This window comes from Diadema setosum, chromosome 8, assembly GCF_964275005.1.
Source record: "Diadema setosum chromosome 8, eeDiaSeto1, whole genome shotgun sequence".
NCBI classification, from domain to species: Eukaryota; Metazoa; Echinodermata; class Echinoidea; order Diadematoida; family Diadematidae; genus Diadema; species Diadema setosum.
The window spans coordinates 12,306,884-12,332,177 of record NC_092692.1 but is presented as its reverse complement, the minus strand read 5'-3'; the positions used below and the strand labels follow the sequence as shown (position 1 = coordinate 12,332,177).

General features: G+C 38.4%; 1 protein-coding gene across 1 annotated transcript; it reads left to right on the top strand.

Moving 5' to 3' along the window:
• Positions 1 to 17: 17 nt before the first annotated feature.
• Positions 18 to 25,294, top strand: LOC140231827 (uncharacterized). The gene is made up of 25 exons (XM_072311979.1): positions 18 to 210; positions 2,914 to 2,944; positions 3,866 to 3,982; positions 4,605 to 4,722; positions 5,224 to 5,289; positions 5,479 to 5,544; positions 6,172 to 6,313; positions 6,901 to 6,940; positions 7,516 to 7,666; positions 9,818 to 9,928; positions 10,638 to 10,684; positions 11,440 to 11,644; positions 12,364 to 12,425; positions 13,299 to 13,358; positions 13,972 to 14,083; positions 14,983 to 15,141; positions 15,786 to 15,830; positions 16,143 to 17,234; positions 18,044 to 18,166; positions 18,788 to 18,905; positions 19,772 to 19,925; positions 21,284 to 21,346; positions 21,972 to 22,044; positions 22,859 to 22,912; positions 23,565 to 25,294. Exons 1-25 carry the CDS (start codon positions 18 to 20, stop codon positions 23,748 to 23,750), a joined length of 3,588 nt encoding a protein of 1,195 aa, XP_072168080.1. The 3' UTR covers positions 23,751 to 25,294.

Sequence of the window (25,294 nt, the reverse complement as noted above, 5' to 3'; positions counted from 1 at the left end):
GCTACACAGATAGCAATATGGCTGCGCCCTGTGCGAACTCCCAATCGTTAGGCAAAAGAGAATTTTACACAATCCCCGGCGACAACCAACGTCGAGGCGGTCGTAGCACAGAATTCAGCGAAGATGAATTTAACAACTTTATGGCTTATCTAGACAGCAACGTCATTGGAAGTGATTCGACGTTTTCCGGTCCATACGGCCGTCGCAAAGGTATGTGTGAAGTTTCGTGCAGATGAAGCACGCGCACGAAGGTAAACAACTGCTTGGTATGATGGTGGTGTGGGCGCGCCGGCGCCCGGCGCCGCGCCGGGCCGAGGCCGCCGGGCGCGGGCCCGGGCCTGGCGCTCGCGCCTGATCATGACCAGGCCATGGGGAACTAACGTTAATTTACATGTAAATTTATGTGCCAAACTGGATCTGCCTCATGTAGGTAGGAGAGTGGATACTGGATCATATCAGCGGCGACTAACCAGGCACTAATTTTTTGAGGCTCTGAAATCTAGAATTCTAGGGGTTGTCTATGTTCAGCTCAGAAGATTAGATTTCGGCCATAAATAATGTAAGGTCTAGCGTACTAGGGGGAGGGGCCTGGGGGGGGGGGGGGGGTCCAGTCATTTACAAATTCCTGAAAATCACGAATTTTGTAAAATTATATCAAATAAATTAATTATTCACTCAGATTTTTTGAAAATAGACTTCCAAGTTAGCATCTCTAAAAAGTTATCCTTAAATACTTTAGTGAGGTGTAAAAATGGAATAATCGACGTCTTTCACATCGTGTCCATGCACCAGAATCACAATTCATACTGGTAAATTACCCACAATTTACCATACACATTATTTGTAGCAAGTGGATGACAATGAGAAAATTGACATGTGTTGGTCAAATTTTATATTGTACTGTAAAAGATTTAAATTGAACATTTCGAACAAATTATGCGATGAAATCTTGTTATGAATCAATGTCTTGTTTGTTTGTTTGTTTGTTTTTATTGTTCCATATTCCACATTTAAACAAATGAATAGATCTAAGTAAACCATAAACATAACAATACCAATGCATTGATGAATTGTCAAGTACAGCATTTAAGACAATTAAACATGTGAAATATGAGGAATCTACATCATTGCTTATACTAGGGTGTAGATTCCCAGATGCTGGTGTGAGATTAATTCTTACTTTGTTTGATATTTACAATTGAAAGGAATGACAATTTATAAATTGGGGAAATATAAACATCGAAGAATAAAAAAAAAAAAAAAAAAAATCAATGTCCGCGGCATAAAACTTCTGGAGAGTTGCATGATCACCCGAGCAAGGTACAAGTCAGATACAGTGTACAATAGCAGAAATACAAAATATGCACCAAGAAGGTCCAGGAGATAATAAGAAATCACGAGCGAGGCACATGTTACATAATCGATAATGACAGAAATACAAAGTATGAACAGAGAATGTCGAGGAGGATTGAAGAATAGTACGAATTCAGGAAAATTCTTCTTCTAAATCTGAGATGAAATGTGAATTTTGTTATGTTTCTACATTTTTGTGTCACATTTTTGCCAATTTCAGCCCCCAATGCTCTGTAAGGCTAATCTATACGAAGCAAGTCCTGTGCATATTGTATGTCAGTACTATGCCGAGATTTGCACGTCCAGAATTATCATGCTGTCCCCTCATACCATACCTGTATATAAAGATCCGCGTAAAGAAATTGTGTATAAATGACTGATGAAATTAAAATCAAAATTACTCAACTGGGTAGGTCAGTAGGGGCACTCATCTGACATTTTGATTAGAGTCTAAAGAACTATCGTCTAGATCTACTTGAAGATTGTACCATGTCAGTTTCACTTACCAGAATTAATTAAAAAAAGAAGTGATGATTGATTATTTTAACACTGTCTGACATCTGTTGCACCCAGACCTAAAAGATCTACTCTACTAATCGCAAGGAAGCTGAACTACTATGGCCATGGTGATAAAAGTTTTATACATCAAAGGACCTGTGTGCTGCAGCAGCAGCTAACAGCTGTGGAATTTTGGTTGCAACCTATATTTGTACTTGTAGAAAGAAAGCTACAGTACCAGTACTACATACTGTGAGCAGCTGAGCAAAGCTACCTTCATTATTAGTGAGCTACATGCACAATTGATAAGTTGGAGCTGGTGAGGTGCCCAATGTCTAGCTTATTCATGACTCTGCTATGTACATCCTATTCCTAGTTGCATAACTCCAGCCTGTTTTGGTGTTCACATCTGGTTTTCCACAAAGTGAAGTTTACTGTCGCAAATGTGTGGTGTGATCAAACCATCATATTCACTTATGAGAATTAAAAGGCAAAGGCTGGATTTTTATGGCCATCTTAATATCATCATAAGCAGGACTGCAAACTCACTCATTTTTTCTACTGGTCCGACCTGTTTGTCAGACCAGTAGGTACTCAGTTTTTCAGTTTTTACTGGTCTATTCCTGAAAAAAGTAACTAGTCCAACAGTGATTTTTACTGGTCAGGGACTGTCAGACTAATGCCAGTATGCAGCATTGTCATAAGTGTCTTGTTTATAATCTTTATGTCTTTAATTGTTTTGCATTCAGCTGCTGTGTATGCTGACTTTAAATGATTGCAGTTGTACTTGTATGCTGCTGTATTTGCTCTAATTCTATGCTGTATTTGTGATTAATTGTTCACTGTTTAGTGCTGAAGGACTTGTTGTAAAGTCACATGATTTCAGCTGCATTTCCAATCCATGTTTGAAATGATATGATAATGAGCCTTCCTTTTAATGCTCTCCAGGCAGCCTTATGTTTTGTTTTGGTTTTTTTTTTTATTTCCATTTGCAATCTAAGACACAAATGATGGGTACTTTCCAATCTAATATGACTGTATTTATTTCTTGTTATCCTACAGTTACATACTGTGACTATACGGCCTCTGGCAAGTAAGTGGAAAAGTTGGTAATTGTTGGCATAACATCATACTTTAATTCATTCTCTTTTTGTGGTAGGTAACCACTTTTTAAAGACTTTATGCACCAGCCAAGTTGACAAAATAGTCTGTCTTCGTAATGAAGTGAAAATATTGCAATGTACAAAAATATCTCTTACATCAAGAGAGCGAGACAAGCGGTCTATCAGTCTTTACCTAGCCCTAAGAAATGCCTTAGTTAAATTGTGTCAAAATTTACTCTCCCTCCAGAATGGAAAAAAAATCCTGGCTCTTGAAAGAGGCAGGCTGGTTACCCTTTCCTCCCCCACATTAGGATGACTTTCTTGATTGTGCTATGAGGCTTCTGAAATATACTGTAATAAATCTCAAGCTAAATGATGATACGAATGCCTCGTAGCATATATCTTCTCACTTGACTTCCCTTAGTTTATTTTGTGAAGATGGAGCTAGAAATGAGCAGTGATTTTTCTCTAATTTTGAAGTTATGTAGTAAAACGTGACAAAAATTATGCCAATGAAATTTGAATGTTTGCCTTGTATAGAAAGGAACTCGATTAGAAAGGTAGAGTAGATAGACTCTTGCTGCTATAAGCATAAAAGAAGACTGGGAGTTCCCGAAGTGTAATTTGTATCTACATTCTGTCTCCAATCAAAACATACAGTTATCAGATGATTAATCCATACACTGCTTAATGCAAATGTAAAATATGTTGTAAACTGAATGATACCAGCAAGTGTTTTACTCCCATTCTTATTCACCTTTTGTTCTCACAGATGTACAATTCCTAGTTCTGCACTATATTGATTCTTATCCTTTGAGATTCCACCAAGACATCTGATCACATCAGTCATCACAACTGATATGTTGGTTTCTTTTTCTTTTCTTTTCTTTTCTTTTTCCTTTTGTTTTTAGGTCCCTTCAGTTTATAGAGGACTTCATCAGGAATGAGGTCCTACCAACCTATGGCAACACGCACACCACTACCTCTGTCACCTCATTACAGACAACTCTTTTCAGACATGAAGCTAGGTAAGCATTTAGATGCACTTGCTCTCTATTATATGAATGTTTCATTCTTTCTCATATAATGCAGATTATTGCTTGAGTGTGGAAGGACTAATGATCATATTTTCGATAGGGGGTTTACAAAAAGAGTTGGTCTTTAAATGCCTTCACTTTAATATCATGGTTTAAGAACAAGATCAAACTTAAGAGTGATATTCCAAACTGTGTGGAAAGTTGATGTAGTGATTTGTACTATGCATATCAGCATAGTAGCATAAATGCCATTGAACAAGACCATTATTTGAACTGAAAGTTTTTAAAAATTAAGTATATTAAAAGCTTTCAAGCTAGAAATCCAATTATTAACAGAAACAGAAACAATTGCGTATTCTTTTTTGTTTTTGTATAGTTGACTGCAATCTCATTGCCCTCAAAGATATTGGTCCTCAAGGTAATTATGTAATAATTTTGCCATTGATGATGAGTGATAAAATGATGAAACTCTGTTGCTTTTTTAATTTTGTTATTCTTTTTTTTTTTTTTACCAGGCTGCGAAGGGAATATTCAATATGGACTCTGTCAAATCTTGTAACAGGAAGTTGAACTTAGGCTTCAAAAATTCTGCCCCATCTTTCTGTTATTGCAGGGACATAGTCCGCAATGCTGTGAATGCCAGTGAGCATGATGCTGTTATCTTCACCGGCACTGGCTGCACGGCCGCAGTCCACAAACTGGTCAATGCTCTCCAGCTGCAAGAACCACCTGTAATTAGAACTCCAATCAAAGTTTTTCATTTGAAAAATATATTTACTAAATGATACAATCTATGCATGTAAGGTAACTGTTATTTTGACATCCTCCTGTTGTAGGTCTCTCCGAGGAAACTGTTTTGTTCTTGTTTCTAATCTAGATTGTGAAATACGAATGATTTCCTGTAGTATTGACACTGCAAGTCTTTACACTGCATTTAGTGAAACTCCCAGATTAAAAAGAAATATCAGATGCAGAGTAACAAAAGATAGTGTTATGTGGTTTTTAATTGCAATGCAAAGCCACAGTTTCTCTCAGTGGCAGTAACTGTTTTTAAAGAACAAAACAACAAAGTCAGCACTTCTATATATGGTTGCAATATCTAGGTATGTAGATTTTCTAGATAAAAGATATTGCTGTGTATATTTTCACATTAACTAAAAAGTGTCACTCTTTAATTTAGATGGATTAAAACTCATTTTGTCAGCTTCATTTTTTTTTCTCACCTTTGACAGGTTGTCTTCGTGGGTCCATATGAGCATCATTCAAACTTGTTACCATGGAGAGAAACAGGTGCCCAGGTGAGTTTTTCCATTGACATGTGCAAAGTTTGAATCTGTCACTTAAAATCTAATCATGTAATATTCGTGTCTACAATGACTTGCTTCCTTAAGTGGTACTTGATCTATATCGTCCTGTGGCATGTGATCATGAACAATGAGCCAAGGTATTAAATATTTTCTTCTTTTTATGTTGAATACCCCAAACAGATAGTGAGGATACCTGAAGATTCAGAAGGCTCAGTTGACTTCAAGACCTTGGAAGCACAGCTTCAAGTGAGTATTATGCCAGTTTTTTCTGCTCATTCTGTTTTTGTGTGCAATCACTCAGTGTTAGAAACTGAAGTTGTGAAAATTTCATAAGACAAGCTGAGCCAAGACAGGCAGAAGTTAGCATTTGTGAACTCTTTTTGTGTGTGTGTGATTTTCCATGGAAAAAAAAAAAGATATGCACATTCTTAAACGAAGCAGCAGGTGGGGCAAAAAAAAATAATAATGTGCATTCATGTAAACTATATTTCAGTCCTGTATAATGTGTGGTAGAAATGTTTATATGAAATAACAGGGCATACTTAGTAATTGCATGCATCCATGATTTCAACTCTCCGTGAATGTTAACATTATCCTCTGGCTGTGAGTCCATAATATCTGGAAGGGACCTGACCAGGAGAAGCTCATCATTTCAGCTGTAGGAAGGCTTCTTAACTCCCAGACCTAATGCTTGCAAGGAAGATACCACCATTGTGGTAGGATTTTTTTATTTTTTCATTTTATTTTTAAATAATATGTCATATTATTCTAGAACTGACATCTTACCAGCGAAACTACCACTGAACAATCATGGTGATCTGACAGTGCTTGCTCAATTTCATTGAGATGTTTTGACTTTTACGCTGCACTCAGAAATGGGCAGTCTGTGGGCGGCAAATGATTGGCTGTTTCTCAGCAGCTTCAAATGTAACGGGCATCCTGGTGGATACAGTTGCCGTGACGACCATCCTCCATCGCCACAAGGCCCTCGCCTTCTGGGATTATGCCACAGCTGGTGAGCGCTGTCATTCTATTTGCATGGTTTTGGTCAGCTAAGCACAATGAGTCAGTGCTATGTGGGAATGACCCCTATCCTGGGCTCATTCAGTTTTGCAAAATATTTCACTGATGAATTGCTATATTGGCAAAAGTCAAATAACATTGACCATTACACATTACAATGTATTTCCTTACTGTTTATTTCAGTGATTTAAAATGTTTCAAGAGAATTTCTTTTGGTGCACACTTATGGCATCTTTTATTACTGTGAGATGGAAAGGTTGTCACCCAATGTTTCTGCATAACTGTGAATACATATATTGCTAAGTGTTTACTCTGAATCATTTACTCAAAGCTAGAAATGCTCAGTAAAAGAGCTCTATGTATTGTTATACATGTATGTGTGGTCTCCTTGGTTAAGATTACTTGTATTTTTTCACTCTGATGTTCAGAATAGGGGACACATCTATATTACATTTCAACTTTTGAGAGATAAGTCAGAATTTTCCCCATTACATGTATGATAATAATTTAAAGCATTCATATCATCCAGATGTAGATATGTAAATGTTAATTAGTCTTTTGAAATATGTATTCCACCAGGTCCCTATGTAAAGGTTGACATGAACCCAGTGGTCTCAGGGTATGTACTGTTCATGTTTCTCCAATGTTTTTTAAAACATGTAGTCCAAATGCTAATGTATAGAAGAGAGATATGATTTTGACAGATAATTTTGAAAAACAGAGAACTCAAAGAACCAGGTATTTATTATGTCTATGCAGGACCCATTTCATAGAGAAAGTAGATGTTTTGAAAAGTAATAAGTAAGTTCAATACAATTGATAACACTATTTCTGATTTTAACTGGCTGCATGTCCAATGTGAACTATGTACTTGTTCATCTAGTATCTAATTCTTTATTTTGTGTGATGGTGTTTGTCTGAACATTCATATTTGATTAATTCTTATGTGTTCATTATATTCCATCTCTTTAGTCTACACAGTAATTCATATTCAGTAATTTTTGGTGTATGAATTAATTTTTCATTCCCAGGCCCATTCAAATGTAATCTTTTCATGAAATCATATGCTCACTTGTTTAATCAGTAATTCATTCAGTATGAAAATCATTAGTATATCACTGAGGAGATATATATTAATTCCCATGTTTTGTAACTGTTTTTGATAGTCATTATTTTCCCTCTGATTGCTTCCAGCTCCTCCCAGTCAGTGGCCCACAAGGATGCCATCTTCCTGTCTCCTCACAAGTTTGTGGGCGGGGTGGAGACACCGGGTATCCTTGTGGCCAAGAAGGCTCTCTTTGTCAATCCTAGACCAACAGGGGGAGGCGGTGGTAGCGTCTTCTTTGTAAGTTTGTGTGGCTCTTTTTAACGTATGGTGTAAAGTTCCTACCCAATCCAGGATGAGTGATGAATATTCCATGTTTGTGGAAAGTAGTATATAAAAACATATGAGTTTTTATGCCTCCGCCACGAAGTGGTGCCGGAGGCATTATGTTTTCGGGTTGTCCGTCCGTCCGTCCGTCCGTCCGTCCGTCCGTCCGTCCGTCCGTCCGTCCGTCCTTCCGTCCGTCCGTCTGTCCGTCCGTCCGTCCTTCCGTCCGTCCGTAATGAATTTTGTGGACAAGGTAACTATCGAAACCTGTTGAGGTATTCTAATGAAACTTGGCATGTATGTGTATTAGGGGGTGAAGTTGTGCCTATCAACTTTTGGGTGCACATGCTCAAGGTCAAAGGTCAAAAGGTCAAGGTCAAATACGTAAAATTTTACTATTTCCACCATATCTATTGAATGCCTGAAGATATTTTCTTGAAACTTAGTGTATACATGTATTACCCAATTAAGATTCTCTGGTGAAAGTTTGGGTCATGAGGTCAAAGGTCGAAAGGTCAGGGTCAAATACATAAAATTTCACTATTTCTACCATATCTATTGAATGCCTGAAGATATTTTCTTGAAACTTAGTGTATACATGTATTACCCAATTAAGATTCTCTGGTGAAAGTTTGGGTCATGAGGTCAAAGGTCAAAGGTCAAAAGGTCAGGGTCAAATACATAAAATTTCACTATTTCCACCATATCTATTGAATGCCTGAAGATATTTTCTTGGAACTTAGTGTATACATGTATTACCCAATTAAGATTCTCTGGTGAAAGTTTGGGTCATGAGGTCAAAGGTCAAAGGTCAAAAGGTCAAGTAGAAATATTAAAACTTCTTTTTTTTTCTCTGTACCTTGGAAAATTGTTCAAGGTATCTTCATGGAACATAGTATATACATGTACGGACTGGAAGTGATTATATAGAGAATGTAGGGTTCATGGGGTCAAAGGTCAGGGGTCAAAGGTCAAGTGCAAGACTTCAAAATTTTACTATTACCCTCATATTTATGCAATGCCAGCAGGGTTATTTTTTTACACTTGGTGTATGCGTGTGTAACCTAATAGAAATTCTCTGGAAAGTTTTTTTCTTCTCTTTTTGCCTCAAAGGTCAAAAGGTCAAAGATCAAGTGAAAGTGCTGAACTAACTTTTTCCTCCATATCTCGGAAGTGGCTCAAGTTACCTTGAAACTTAGTACATATTATGCATGTTCTACCTGAAAGTAATTATCTCATGAATTTTAGGGTCAAGGGCCAGATGAAAATGGTAACAATTTACTATTCAATTCAGAAATTGCACTTTTTCTCCACACCTGTACCTTGAAAATTACTCAATGCCTAAATGTATGAATGGTTCAAAGTCAAGTTAAAGTCCTTAAATCCTTAGATACATGCTCTCCTATTCATCCAATTAAACCTACGTCAAGGAAGGTGAGCATTCAACACATTTGTGACAAACTTGTCATTCCAATATTTTGCCAATTTTGTGAAAATGTAATCACACAGTGTCCACATGTACTATCTAGACCTATTGGGAAAATCATGCATTATGGCGGAGGCATACCAGTCGCCAAAGCGACATTTCTAGTTAGTTAATGGATTTTTCTCATAGATGATTTACAAGTTGTACCCTTAACTGATGTACTCTACTAATATTACTACAGTCACTGAATCCACATATGTATTTAGGGTAAATTCCCCCTTAAATATATCACATCTAAAATTTGGTTTAATCTCTTGTTGTTGTCCATGCACTTGGTGTTAAGTCATATGCAGTATAAATGTTATGATGGCTGTATCAGTAGGATTTTGTGGGGTTTGTAAACACAATTTACGAGTGCATATTTCCATTCATCATCGTGACTTCTGTTGTTTGTTTGATTAGGTGTTCTAGAATGTCCGGTATTCATGCGGGGCACCATTTCATGAAAGTTGTCAGACCTGACAAGTTGTCAGTCTCTGCCAATTTCAGTAAAATCCTTGGCGTCGATTTTTTGAGAAGGTCTGATCACTGACTGTTACTATGGTGACCGTCAGAGACTGACAACTTGTCAGGGCTGACAACTTTCATGAAACATTGCTGAGATATCGTGATGGAAGTAATGTGTCATTCCTCTACAGGTGAGAAGAGAGAGTCACCGATACCTCAAGCAGGTTGAGATGAGAGAAGAAGGAGGGACTCCATCGATGGTTGGAGCAATCAGGGCGGGGCTGGTCTTCCAGCTCAAGGAGGTCAGTCTTCAGTGTGGGTGAATGCAGAGGCTGAATTTAGGGCATTTAGAGTGGTTTACAAATGAGATTGTGGTTTACTCAGTTTGTGAGATGAAGAAATCTAGAAGTGGTAAATTTGAATATACAAAATACATCAGCTCATCGTCAAATATGTACATTACAATGTGCTGTATACAGGGCTCATTTCGCACTGTTTGTGATAACATTGATTTTGTGAATGGTCTTGTATTTGTGAAAATAAACAGCTTGCGAAAATATTCCCTCCAATAATGCAAATGCACTGGATATCGTAATCCGAGAAGGGAAATCACGAAATTTACTCCCGAGAAAGAATGATATACACTGTAGTTGTCAATTGTTAATTCAATCATTTATGAAATTATCTTACAAGTCCCAGTGGGCAAAATTTTAGTAGTGAAATATATGTTGTATACAATTTAATGTGAACTTGGTTTTTCTTGCATCACTTTATAAAGTGGCTTTCCCTTTCTTTAGAGTTAATTTAGACTTTAGTGTGCTATAATGACATTTTCTGAATTCATGTAAATTTCTCATCATTTGATGTTTTTGTTTTGTCTGATGTAAAGCCTTACAATCAGCTTCTGTGTGTTTCTCTTCATAGGAAAGAGTAAAATTGTCTTTATCCTCCTCCTTACAATGTCCTTGTGATTTAGTTTTTTTATTTCAATTTTTTTTTTCTGTCACAAAGGCTATTGGACCAGACATGATCATGAAGAGGGAGCATGAAATCTGCAAGTAAGTAGAAGCAACTTCAATCCACTCAATAAAGAATAATGTTAGGTAAACATTTTGTCTGCATGCAGGGGCGGATCCAGGAATTCCGTAAAGAGGGGGCGCATGCACCCCCCCCCCTCCATTTTTTTACATTTCTTTTGTTTTAACAAAAAAAATAAAGGGGGGGGGGGTGTGTGCCCAGTGTGCTCCCGCCTGGATCCGCCACTGGCATGTCATTCACAGCATAAGATTTGTCTGCTTTAAGTGCATTCCAAATATGAGTTTCTTATGCTATGTCTGTGCATGGCACCTGTTCAAGTTTGTCAGTGAGTTCTAAACGTAATACCTTATAGATTGCAGGGGAGTCAGCAAAATTGAGTCTCTCAGTAGTGAAAGTCTTGTGCTTCTTGCAGTCTTCCTTGGTGACCTTTGTACCATGCAAGAAAAACAAGCACAATGTATAGAATAATATTCTTTCTCTTTATTCATACAAGATATCCAAAACAGTAGTTTAGAATCATAAGTTGTTGTTGTTGCTGTTTTCAATCATCACAATTCACATTTTTATTGGAAGAGTTTGTAGAAGAGTTATAGAAGAGTTTATAGAAGAGTTTGTTTTTATAAGAAACACAGCTAAATGTTGCATTTTGGGCATTTGTCAAATCTTTTCATGGTGAGCAGAACCTTCAGATTTATCCAAAGCACTTCAGGGACTTTTCAAACTTACAATATGATGAATGCATGGATTTAATGATTCCTAATCGTTTCATGCACAGGTCAATGCTTGGGCGGCTCCGGTCCTCCCCCAACCTGGTCATCCTGGGCCCCACCTCCCAGCCACGCCTACCAATCATCTCCTTCCTCGTCAGGCATCCCCGCACTGGACACTTCCTCCACCACAACTTCACCTGCGCCCTCCTCAATGACCTGTTTGGGATCCAGGCGAGGGGCGGGTGTGCCTGCGCTGGTCCCTACGCCCAGGTGAGAGAGAGAGAGAGATAACACTGTGCACCTCAAGATACTAACATTTACACTTTACATAGTATGTGTGGACATTCTGTACTCTAACACTCTGTTCTGACACTTGTGACTGTTTATTAAAGAGTACATTGTATAGGCATTCATTGTGATCTCATACCAAAGCGTTGCTGCACCTGTAACTAAACAATACTGATTATGTCATTCTCTAACCAGACAATGGACAATACTGTCAAAACACTTTACACCATACATTAAGCCACACTATCCAAGCATCTTACAGTAAATGGGCAACACCATTTACACCATGGCATCCTACACTGACACTTTACACCACACTATACAAAACACCATCTACCTTTCAAACCTCCATAACCATGTCATATTTTAACATCACTATAGGGGTTTGACATCAGCAGATGCCACTTTCACCAGTACTCAAGAAAAGATTGTATCACTTGAACAGTCACATGTCACTGGTAACCTACATTAGCCCCGTACACCGGTGAAGTTCACCAGTAACAACAGCAAAGCAGAGATATGTCAGTAAATGCTTGTGTTATTGAGTTCATGTGCTGTGCTCACAGAATCCTGAAATGGAGATAGAATCTGAAAGGAAAGAAGAAGAAGAAAAATGTTGAAAGCTGTGTAGTACATCAACTGTATCACACACCTCACTCATTGTAAATTTTTATTTTGTATTGTTTCTGTTTATTTTGTAGGATCTCCTATGTATAGATGAACATACAGCTGAGCAGATTGAATCCATGTTGCTGGAAGATAGGTAAGACAGGGGATAATCTGACAAGTTGCAAATAGCTTGGTAATACCATATGCGACATACCAAGTGTATTATTATCTTGAGTATGTTATTTCACGAATTGGGACTTCTAAGACATTGAGTTGCTGAATTGGTGATTGAAAACCACATTGATGGAATGACCAAGAAGTATTACCCCTTTTCAAGAGAGAAGTTAGTAATTTCCAATCTTTGCGACATTTCACAATGCACTTGTGTTACAGGAGGAAATATTTGTAGCATGTCATTGATTTTGCTAATGTCAAGCGACCTATTGATTTCGTGAGAATAAAAACACCACAAAATATGCGGCTAATATGGCAAGATTCAGCTTTGCAATCGTATATCACTTCCTTGATACTCTTTGCTTCACTCCATACTCATCTTTGGAGTAAGATACTGAGTTGTAATCCTCAATCGTCGCAATATCATTTTTAGGCTGTCATCAAAATGTTTGTCGAAAGGATGAGATATTCTCATAAGATATTTTTTTTAATGCACTGATTAATTTTTTCCATCACTGATATTATGTGAACTTCATCGCTTTCTATATTTCAATTTTATTTGTGAAAATATGCTTTGTCTGCTACAGTCGGATTTGATAATATCATGCATGTGGTACTGATGTATTGGTACACTTCAGGTACAAAATATATCTTTTTGGTGTTCTTTTCCTCAATTTATTAAAGACAAAGAGAAGCCACATGGTGAACAGTATAACAGTACAACATAACTAACAAGCAAAGACATTGAAGGAACCAACAACTGAGTATGGATTATTCAAATGGGTGTGGACGCACATGTTACAAAGACTGCACATGTTGATTGATTGTTTATTTTTTTCAATCTTATCTGCAGTCGACTGGACAGGGTTCATCTGAGGAGATATAGCGAGTACTCAGAGAGAGAAATTTTGAGGTGAATATTTTCCTGTTTTGCTTCCATTTTCATGGTATTAGTATTACATTTCTGGATTGGGTACATGTGTGACATGTTTTCTGTTGTAAAGCAAATAACTATTGTTAAGCTTCAGATCATATTTACAGTGTACCATTTGACAAAACTATCTCTACATGGAGATGCTCTATCTAGATGTCATTGTGCAAGAACAGATGGCAGTCCAATGGCTGACACTCAGTCTGTGGCAATACCACCTTAGATCTGCTTGCAGAATTTGTCATGTTCATGGATTGTTTCTGCCAATCACATGACAACACGAACGGTCAGCCCTCCAAACATTTGTCTGACAAGCAAATTGCAGAGTGCTGTAAATCAGTGCTTCAGTAGGCTAAGCTTAGAATAGGAAAACTTAAAAGAAGTCTTGATTTACTATATGCTATTGGTAGTGATGCGAGAGACTTACATATAGCAACTGTATCATGAATGGTGATGCATGCTTATGCAATTATGCCGTATGCTTTATGCAAGAACTTTTGATGCAGTTTGAATGTCTAGTGGAGTTATCTTCCTCTTCTAATCTGTCAGTGGAATGAGATTGGTGTTTCAGCAGTTTAGTTTGTGTTGTGTGCAGGCCTGGGTTTGCCCGCCTCAACATCCCATTCTTCATGAGTAAAGAAGAGAGCAACTTTGTTGTGGATGCAGTTGCCATGGTAGCAGAGCATGGATGGAAACTTCTACCTCAGGTAATGTTGGATTTTCATCTTCAGGTGATATTATTTCAAACAAAGTGTACAACTTTTTGTAGTTGTTCATATCTTTAATATCAGAGTGCAAAACATGTATCAGGATTTGCATGCAGATGTTTTGTGAGGTTTAATGAAGTGAATTTGCCTTTTGTTAAGACTAAAACAGGTGTAATTGGCGGACACTGATTCAGGGAGTTGTTCTTTTTTATTTTTAATGCCGTTCTGAAATAGTTCTCTGTTTTTCTAAAGAAATAAGTGAATGACTGCATTCATGACTTGCAAAATGATGTATTATTTCTGTCTCTTCTGGAATACACCGTCATTGCAGAAGACCATCAGACATACTTTTGATTCATACATTTGAAACATCAAACATCTTATTAACACTGTGTGTGCCATGTTTGCTTGCCCAATGCAGTCTACTGCTCACCGACTTTGCACATATTGCTCATTTACATGACCATGTGTAGGCCAATCCATGCATTGCAATGTGCCACTGTACATTGGAAATGTCGAAGCCATAGTTTTATTATGATATTTACGTCACAGCAAAGCTTGCAAATTTTTCAACAATTTTGCTGTAGTGAATTTCTAGCATAAGTGCTTCTTTAAAAAGTTACATGGCTCTGAAAAGAAAACATATTTACCAAAATTGCTCATGCATTGCCTTCTCAGAATAATGTGGCACACAGGGGGCACACAAAGAGAAAAATAAATATTCCTCTGAGGGAAACTGGCATTGTAGCTTTTAATTGTATCAACTTTCTTCGATTTTTGTGGACATTGTCAGCTTTTCTTCTTGCGTGACAGATGACAGTAAATGTAGATTTCTTTACTCTGTGCATTGCCATACCTTTTTAAGATAGCCATTTCTTGCTGGTTTTTGCTGCTCACAGTACATATTCAACCCAGAGACAGGAGAGTGGAAGCAGCGAAACCACCAGGTGTTTCAAGACCGACGCTGGCTGGGCTCCATTTCCTACTCCTCGGGTCACATGACCTACCCAGCGGTGACAAAGGTCAAAACAAAAGGTCCCCTGCCAGAGAATTACACAGTAAGCGTCATTGAGATAATGACTTCTGTTTGTGTGTGTGTGTGTGTTTTTTTGTTTTTTTGTTTTTTTGTGTTTTTTTTTTTGGGGGGGGGGGTGCTTTCTGTTTCCTTAACGCGACATCAAACATCTCTTCAACTCACTTCAATTATGCTTATGATGACATAAGCTGAAAATTATAGATAGCTGATAAGCTGTTGCCATCCAGGTTGCAACTATACTATACTGTTTTTCCATTTGTTTTCAATATGTCATAGATTAGGGCACAGATCTATGTGGTGACAAATGCAGTTACAAGGAGATTTGTTTATGATGGGATCCTTCTGCTTCTGTAAGATTCCACAGAAAAGCAACAAAATTATCTATGTGGCCAGTGAAATGCTATCCCTTCATCTGCCTATCCCTGAGTTATTGTACAGTAAGAAGGTTAGAGCAGCTTATGTAATATGAACTATTAAACAATCAGCCCTATGTACCTTCGAGAATTGTTGTTACATACTTTTGGATTATCCTGTTATCATATGAATTCTACCATTTGGGTGATATTTGCGTAACTGTTGACTTCTTCTTCTTTTTTTCAAGTTTTTCAACAGCGTGCCTGCTTCTAAAGTCTGTTGTGATCTGTCTTTTGTGTATTCCCTTCCTAGCACTGTTTGGAATTAGCAGCAGACGTATTCAGAAAAGCAGAGAAGGTGAGGTATTTTCCAAGAATATCTTGTTTTTGTGTGTTTGTCCAGTTTTCAAGGACTTGAAAATGAATTCATTCTGAGTTTTTGCTTGTTTGTTTGTGTGGTGTGTGATTTGAGTAATGTTGTAGATCCTTTCCATGTTTGTATTTCCACAGCCTTGCAAAATATTGGTCAAGAGGAATTTGTTTGGACAAGTAGAAATAAGCTTTAAGGAAACTGGGCGTGAAAGGCCATCATTTTTATTATCATCAATTCATTCAAGTCAGTGATTTTTAGCATTAGAAAAGACACACGTTTTTCATTCTCTTCTTTCAGAGTCAAATTCCCCTGCCCGACCAGACCCTCCTTTTTGATGAAGAAGCATCACGCCTGAGATGGTTCATGCTACCGAGTGAGGCCAGTGACATTCTCAAGTCAAAGAACGAGCAGAGAGTTCCAACAGCACCTTTGCCCTTTGAACCCCCCACCTACCCATTGGACCAATCAGAACTGCAGAAAAGGAGGAATGCCTTGAGCAATGTCCAGCCTCCTGTGCAATCCAGCTCAGCCAGGTCTGATATGATTCAGGACGGAGAACCTTTGTGCAATGGCTGCAATGCATTTGACACTGCGGACGGTGGGTTGCAGCAGGAGCAGAACTTGTCCTCCGTTGCCATGGCAGCAGGAAGAGGCATTGGTCCTCGGTTGAGTGGCGAATTAGATGACAGGACTAGAGTTGATGGGAGCAGGAAAAGTAACAACACACAGCTGTTCATCGACAGCGTCAATGAAGGATTTGGTGCCTCAGAGGACTTGTCACCTCAGTCATGTAATCTGTCTGAAAATGGAGGAGAATCGGTGGAGAACTCTACAGTCCCATTGCCATCTAGCAGCACAGAGCTGAGAAGTGTGCAGCAAAGAGATGATTCAAATGTCTCAAGTTGCCATGCAACAAAGAAAGAACAAGCGTTGAACAGTGTTGCAGAGGATAGGTGCGACGAAGATCCTCTTGAAACAACTTCCCCAGAAAGCTGTCCCAAAACATTCTCTGACGGTACCTGCTCTCAAGATATCAGAACACAAGCTATGAGTGTCCTATCACTTGACAAAGAGGGCAGCGCAGTCCCAGAGAGGCATGAGTGTGTGACAAGTGGAACCAAGCAAGAGGAGTTTTCAAAATTTGTTGCAGACTCCAGCAGTACCAATGCTTGCCTGCCATGCCAGAAACAAACTGGTCTGGAGTCAGAGAGCTGTGAACAGAATTTGAGAAGTAATGACCAAAGTAGTCACGATGCATCCAAAAGAGATACACTATGTCAGAAGCAAGATGACATTCAGGCTTCCACAGAGCTTGGGCAGAATGGAAAAGATGTGCAGACTGTGAAATTTAAGGTGCCTCCCAAAAAGATCTTTAAGCCCACACTGCAGGTATGTACATTGTAGGTTTCTATAGCAGTCAAGTTTTCAATTAAATGTTAATTGACAGAGTACAGGGGACCGTTGCATGAAAGTTGTCAGGCCCGACAAGATGTCAGTCTCTGACAGTTACCATAGTAACAGTCAGTGAGCAGAGCTTCACAGCCAATCAAAACCAAGGATTTTACTGAAACTGTCGGAGACTGACAACTTGTCAGGGCTGACAACTTTCATGAAGCAGTCCCCAGAGCTTAACTTTTTTTTTTTCATCATTGACAGTGTGGTGAATGCTATACTTTCACACCTTTCTTTTTCTAGCATTTTAGTTTTCCAAATTTCTTTGAAGTTTATCAATACCAAATTACTTGGGTCTCTAGAATCAGATATCTCATGGTATGATAAACTTCAACCTTGCATTTTGGCATTTTTGTGAACAGAAAGTATACAGGGTCATTTGTTGAAGGGAAAAATGCTGTTCAATTGTTTTTCATTCTCTAGATTCCATTTCACTTTTGCCAGGCTGAAAAAACAAAAGTGCCCCAATACAGTAAAATTGGTGACGACTGCCATTTTGAGGCATAAAATTTTTGTGAATCATCAATGTCAATCAAAGCATCATGGAGACAAACACTTTCAATTTGTGAATCTTGGCTCCTCACAATATTTTGCGAAAGTTTCACGCATGCAAAAATTTCTGGTTTTACAGTAATTGTTTTAATGACATCTACACATTTTGAGAAGTTCTTATTCTCATTGACGTCCCTCCAGTTGTTGGTTTTATTGACAGTATCATCACATTATTTGTGTCTCCATGCCAACAGGCTCTGGAAGAGTACAACATGTTACGTAATGGAGACAGAGTCTTGGTCTGTCTGTCTGGGGGTAAGGACAGTCTCTCCCTTCTCCACACCCTCAGGCAGTACCAGTTTGTCGCCAGAAAGAAGGTCAGAATCTTCTTCAGCTTCCTTTTTAGCTCTCTCCGAATTTACTTTTACTGTCTTGCCCGAATGCTATCATGCTATACAGAATCATTACTTTTTAGGGATATGTTTGCATCGTGGCAGCATTTGTCAAGTGTGAAGTCAGTGTACTTCCCATGTGTTGAATTACCAGTATATATTATGTCATTACAAAGATAGCAAGTTTTATGGTATGGTATCACTCAAAATCATCATTTAGAATTGTTGTTGTTTTTTAAGTTCACTTCATCATGCAAACTTCTTCACCAGACATTTACTACACACTCTATATTGATATATATTCCGTAAGTAGTAATTGAAGTGACATATTTTTAGAATCAGTTTGATGTCAAAGTTGCACTTGTTTAGACAGGGGCCTACTTTTTGTTTGTCTGTCTTAGCTCTGATCATAAAATACTCAAATTAATTTGCGAGTGTGCTGCAATCTCAGTGATAAAAAGAAAAAAAATCACAGAATGAATTATGTGTAAAAGCATTCTAAAAGTATGTGAAATCTTTTTTTTTTTTCTTAAATTGACGGTGAATTTCTTTGATAGTTAGTACAAATTTTGTGTAAGTTCCGTTTGTTGTTTTGTGTCATGACAGGGAATCAACTTTGACCTTGGAGCTGTGACCATTGACCCCCAGACGCCCTCATTTGACCCCAGTCCTCTAAAGGGTTATTTGGCCAAGCTGGGTCTGCCTTACTTCTATGAAGAGCAGTGTAAGATTCATAAAAGCTCATATCATTCCCTTAATAGACTTTGCAGTACTCAGAGGGACTCAAAGACAATATCAACGGCATATCTCTAAATTAATGTGTTACTAGGTTTTGTTGCCAGATTTTCAATGTCCTAACATTGTGTTGCATGGGATGGCTTAAGAATTGATGTTGCAGAACTTTGTTCTTTAACTTATGTTAGATACTTACTCTCAATGAAAAAAAAAAAAAAACGAATAAAAAATTGAGTGACATAAAAGCAGTCATCACCTGTACCTATGGTCTGGGTTAGAATTAGCATGCTATTATGGTCTCTTTCATTTATGATATTTGAGACTGTGTTATGTGAATTTCCTCTGTTTTTCAGATGATTCCTCGGACAAATATGGGAAAAGTAGTGAATTAAGATTACGGGCAACGAGCATGTAGACAAAAGCGTTTAACCGTGGTTATCATTATCATGCAAATATATGACATTGCACCCTCTTCCCTCCTGTAAAACATACCTTATATATCTAACTGGCTCTCAATTATTTTGACTTATACTAGGAAATATTTCCCCCAAAAAGAAAACATAAAAAAATGAAATATGCAAAGTAATGAGGAAAAGGATGGCTTTGACTATTAAAAAAAAAAAAAAAAAAGATTTCAAAAAAGAAGTTTAAAGAAAATGCATGGTTTAAATTTATTCTATTGATTAAAACAAGCACGAATTAGGCATATATACAACATGCGCATGTTACCAAAGATTCCATGATCCCACCAATATGTTATGTGCATTTGCGCAGTCGAAATTTGCATAAATCCATGGAATGAATTTGAGCCACCTTTGTAAATTTGGGCCTCCATTTTTTTCCCCCCACCACCAGGCATCATAGAGCAAGCTGCTAATCTACCAGACGGCTGCGACTCCATCTGTAGCTTCTGCTCCCGCATGAAGCGCGGCCGCCTCTACGCCTGCGCACGCAGGGAGGGTTACAATGTCCTGGCCATGGGCCAACATTTGGATGACTTGGCGGAGAGGTGATACACCATTTGTCTGCTTTTAAGGCTGCAGCAAAAAATCATCAGTATACTTGGTATCCCCAAGACCTTAGCCTTTGTTTGTAAGGTCATTGATAGCAGTTGATTTCTTGCTCTTTTTATTTTGCATTTTATAAAGTGCTTTAAATGTCTTTGGAATATGTTGTTTGAGCGTTTCTGTTCAGATCTGTAGTCGTAAATCTTGTGCATGCTTCTTTTCTTCTTTTTATGCCTCCGCCAACGAAGTGGCCGGAGGCATTATGTTTTCGGGTCGTCCGTCCGTCCGTACGTCCGTACGTCCGTACGTCCGTACGTCCGTCCGTCCCGTTTTGTTTTTGTCGATATCTCAAGAACCGTGTTGTGGTTTTGCATCAAACTTGGTATGAGGGTATATCCTTGGAGGATGATACTTTATGTGGATTTTAGGGTCACAGGGTCAAAGGTCAAAGGTCACAGGTTATTTTGTGAAAAAAAAATTGAAATTTCATGTTTTTCTCCATATCTCGCAAATGGTTCAAGGTATCTTCATGGAACTTAGTATATATGCTTGTACCGATGGGCAGTGATTATCTAGGGAAGTTGGGGGTCATGGGTCAAAGGTCAGGGGTCAAAGGTCAAGTTCAACTCCTCAAAATATAACTACTTTCCTTATATTTATGCAGTGCCTGAAGGATTTTTTTAAAACTTGATGTATGCATGTATAACCCAATATATATTCTGTGGGAAGTTTCTTGCCAAAAGGTCAAAGGTCAAAAGGTCAAAGGTCAAGTGAAAGTGCTAAATTGCACTTTTTCTTCCATATCTCAAAAATAACTCAAGGTATTGTCATGAAACTTACATATTTATGCATGTTCTACCTGACAGTAATTCTCTTTGGAACTGTGGGGTCAAAGGTCAAAGGCCAGGTTTCGATGATACTATTTTACCATTTGATACTGAAATTATACTTTTTCTCAATACCTTGAAAATTACTCAATGCATAAACTTGTAAAAGGGTCAAAAGTCAAGTGAAAATCATCAGTTCCCCCAAATACCTGCACTCTGACGTTTTAATCATTCATCCAATTGAACCTAGTTCTAGGAAAGTGAACATTCAGCACGTTTGTGGCAAACCTGTCATTTTAATATTTTGCCAATTGTGTGAAACTGTCATCACACATTGTCAAGACATTGTACTATAGACCTATTAGGAGAACCATGTATTATGGCGGAGGCATACACCAGTTGCCGTAGCGACATTTCTAGTTTTTCTTTTTTTGTGTGTGTTTTTACCATCACCATAACAAGTCCTTTCAGTATCCCATTGACATGATATTACAATGCTAAATCAAATTGTGGCGGTTTTTTCTTCTACACAGCTTCCTGATGTCAGTATTTCACAACGGACTTCTGAGGACTATGAAAGCCAACTACTCTGTAAAGTACGTTCTCGTTTCTATCGAATGAAACTTTAAGAGTCTTTCGCTGTCAGGATAGCATGAGTCAGCAAATTATTAGAGCATGTTCCAATTTTTTTTACTTTGCTCTTGAATTAATGTGAAGTGTTGAAGCAAAATATTGCTTCTTTCATACCTTGCAATACAAAGTTACAAGGCATGTGTAAGAATGGCAAAAATTAGCATGGAGATAACACAAGGTGTAATCATGTGACTGATAAATTTCTTACCTTTCTCCATTGTGTACAGATAAGTCTGTTAGATACTTTCCACTTAATGATACAGCGATGTACAGTAAGTGCAAGAATACCCTTCCTGCATGTCGTTACAGAAAAATACAGAAAACATCGAATCAGCTGCTACCTTTGAAAGTAGCACTACTACTCGCTTATGCAACAGTGCCGTACGTGGCACCATTGGCATTGTCTGCGACATGTAAACTTAGGTTCATTCACCACTGTTATGTTGGCCCTCCTTATCTTGCTTTGAAACGGTGCATCATAATTTTGGTATATGGTGTACTGTGTATACATGTACTTATGGTGATGGTTGGAATCCTGTGGAGTTGTTTTTATGTTGCTTCTGTTTGCTGCCCTCTGTTTTTCAACAGAGAAGGCGACCTGAGAGTGATACGACCCTTTGTCTACGTCAGGGAGAAAGACTTGCGAGACTTTGCAGAACAGGTGAGATCAATTTTCCTGTGCGCCGAGTGCTTGTTCTATTCTTCCAAGCACTTTCTAGTGCATCAATTTTCTTTTCCATGGTAAAATAATTTGCCGAGTGTTGGATGTATAGCTCACTTGGAATGTATAAAGCATCCTGCAGAAGAATTAGGATATTGCAATCATTGCTGGGCATGTGTGTACCTATCGCCATTGGCTTTGTGCTTCTTCTGCACACAGTAACTGCACAGAATGTCCCGTCCTAGGGACAGATTTCAGCATTAGATTACTGTTAACCCCCTGAAGACCAGGATATAAGGATCACATTGGCATCTTGTAGAAGTGAATAGTGCTAGTAGATATTAAAGAGTTAAAGTAACATTAACATTCACCTGTTTCTCTAGGGCTCAAGACAGTCAGTTTAAAATGCTGTGTACTCTTTATATGCTATGATATATATTTAGTGAGTGTAATCTGGTCTTCCTGACATTTTCTGAGTGGTTTGATTCACAAGACTCGTGGAGTACAGCAATGGGCAGAATTAATATACCTGTGCATTTTGCATTTGTGTTGGGTCGGACTTTATATTTTCGCATGATTAAAATTCTTAAATATCACCCCGACTCACAAAAAAATCACAAAATTGAAGACCTCGCAAAATATGTTGGGTATTTAGTATACAAAGTCATTTGTTTTTATGTCAGTGATTTTATCACTGCATGCTCATTGCAGTTGCTGATGGTCTTTATTTCTGGAAGCAGAGATAATGAATGCTGATTTTAAAGATTGCTACAATGTAGTTTCAGCCCCTCTTGAATCATAACTTTCTTTTCAGGCCAAACTTCCAGTCATCCCAGAAAATTGTCCTGCCTGTTTCGAGGCGCCAAAGGTAAGTACATGTAGCTTTTTATTGGTATGCCTTTGTTTGAAAAAGGGGAAAGTTGTTGACTACAGACCGTGTATGCAAAGTCCACCCTGAAGCACTTTGTGTGAATGGAAGCAAAAACATGAGAGGAACAAGACAGTGAAAGTTTGAGCAAATTATGATGAAAACTATTGTACAGATATTTATGTGTGGTTGTTTTTTTTTCTAATTGTGATCCATCAAGAAAAAATTAATAACGCTGTAATGTACCATGTGAGCTCGCCTTCCATTTGCCTTTTGCATGAAAATTTAGTAAAAGTTCTTTTTTTTTTGTCATTGATGGAATAAATATATTTTTAGCATGCAGGGGTTGTAGAGAAAAATATTTACAGGGTTGTACCAAGGGTGTGTGTTCAATTAGAATTTTGCTTGATGGGAAAATTAGAATTTATAATTCTATGGTACAAAGCAAGGGGGGGGGGGGGCTTGTATGTGACAAGCTTGCCAATTTGCATTGGATTGATCGCAACATACTTTTCTTACTTTTCATCAGAATTTGTTCAAACTGTCTCTGTCCTGTTCTACAAATCTTTCTGTTTCTGTTCCCACAAACTAATTTTCAAGTTGGATTTTCCCTTTGAAAACAACCACAACTAATTCTGTCCTCTCCCAACAGGAGCGTCACCGAGTGAAGCAGCTGTTGGCTGGACAGGAGCTTCTCTTCCCACGCCTCTACCCAAGCCTGCAGGCAGCCATGAAGCCCCTCATGGCCAAGAGTAAGACCGGCATGGAATCCAGCCTCTACAAACAGGGCCACAGCAAGGTGCAGCAAGCCGAGGATGAAGAAGATGTGATGTTCTGAAAGAACCGATTCAGAAAAAAGGAAGTCACAGTTGTATGGCTGATTCACAATTGGAATCTTGCTTGAATAAGCAGCAACGTGGCAAGACACAGGGCACATATCGTCGGTTGAGAATGAGAAGGGCATTAAATAGTCTTGAACACTATGGCTTTAGTGGCAACTTAACGCCTGTCTCTTTCTCACCCGACAATATCAAGATAATGAAGGTGTATTGTTATTTCAGTGACAACTGTAGGAACAAACTGGATGGAAAATCCTTAGCCGTGGACTTGACTTGAATGAGCTGCTCTGAGCTGCACTGTTGAAAAATGCAGTAGGGTGGGGAGAAAGAAAGAAATGCCATGCCATTCAAGAAAACACAGTCATCACAGGGTGCTGGATAAGTATTGTTTTTTTCTTTCTCTGCCTGTAGTCTGGTCCGAACAAGCAACAATAATTGTGGGTGATACACGCAGTTGTGTGGGAGATATGATGTTCTAAAATAAAAATAAGTACAGATTAAAGGATGGGAATATCATCAGCCTACAATCAGACAGATATCTTCTCCTTCATATTACACCACGTGCCCTGGTTGATACTGTTTGCGGACTATAGGTATAGTCACCTGGGGCAGCCAACAAGGGGTTATTTAGTCCCATCCATTTTCCTTTGTGTACTTTGGGTGCACCATGTTATGGGGTTTGCATCCTACTCTTTGCAGGGGGTGAGGCAAGATCTTTGACATGCATGGGTAGTGACTGTCTTGCACACATGGGACAGCCATTTTATGTCATATCTGAGGGACAAATCAAAGAGTGATATGTGACATGATTCAGATAATCAATGTTACATATCATGGCAATTGCATCCACTATGGTCCAAATTCACAAATTGAAGGTGGTACACTCTTTTTCCATGGTTTAAACCTTGGACAAAGACCGTAGTTTTGTACGGGGCGCCAAGTGTCGCATGGTCATTTTGTCGACGAAATGACTGATTTCGTAACGAAATAGGCTATGCGACACTTGGCGCCCCACGCAAAACTACTGTCTTTATCCATGGTTTAAACCATGGACAAAAATTGTACCACCTTCTTGAATTCGGGCCTACGAGTCTGGACATTTATGACTATAGGCAGTAGCTGGGCGTTCATTGTCGTAAGGCCTTAGTGTTGACATGCAGGCATGTACCTGCATTTACTCATTTGCAAATTTGAGATAGGCATGTATGACTATGCTTAGAGATTTGGGCCAAGTAACTCGGAATAACATTGTACACAATGTACATTTTGAGAAGGTGATCGCTATTGGGTGAGTGTATTCTTGGCAAGATAATGTTTATTTGTTGAACAAGTATTATATCGATTAAGCATCATTTCTAACAAAGTGCACATCTGGAATTCACTTTGTGCATTTCTTTCTTGTTTTGGTATGTCAAAATGTTGATGTTCCATGCAGACACTGATATACACGTACATATGCACACACACACATATACACAGACACATACTGTATAAGCTGTTATTTTAGCATACAGCTTCATGTATTTTCGCTGATGAGGTCACA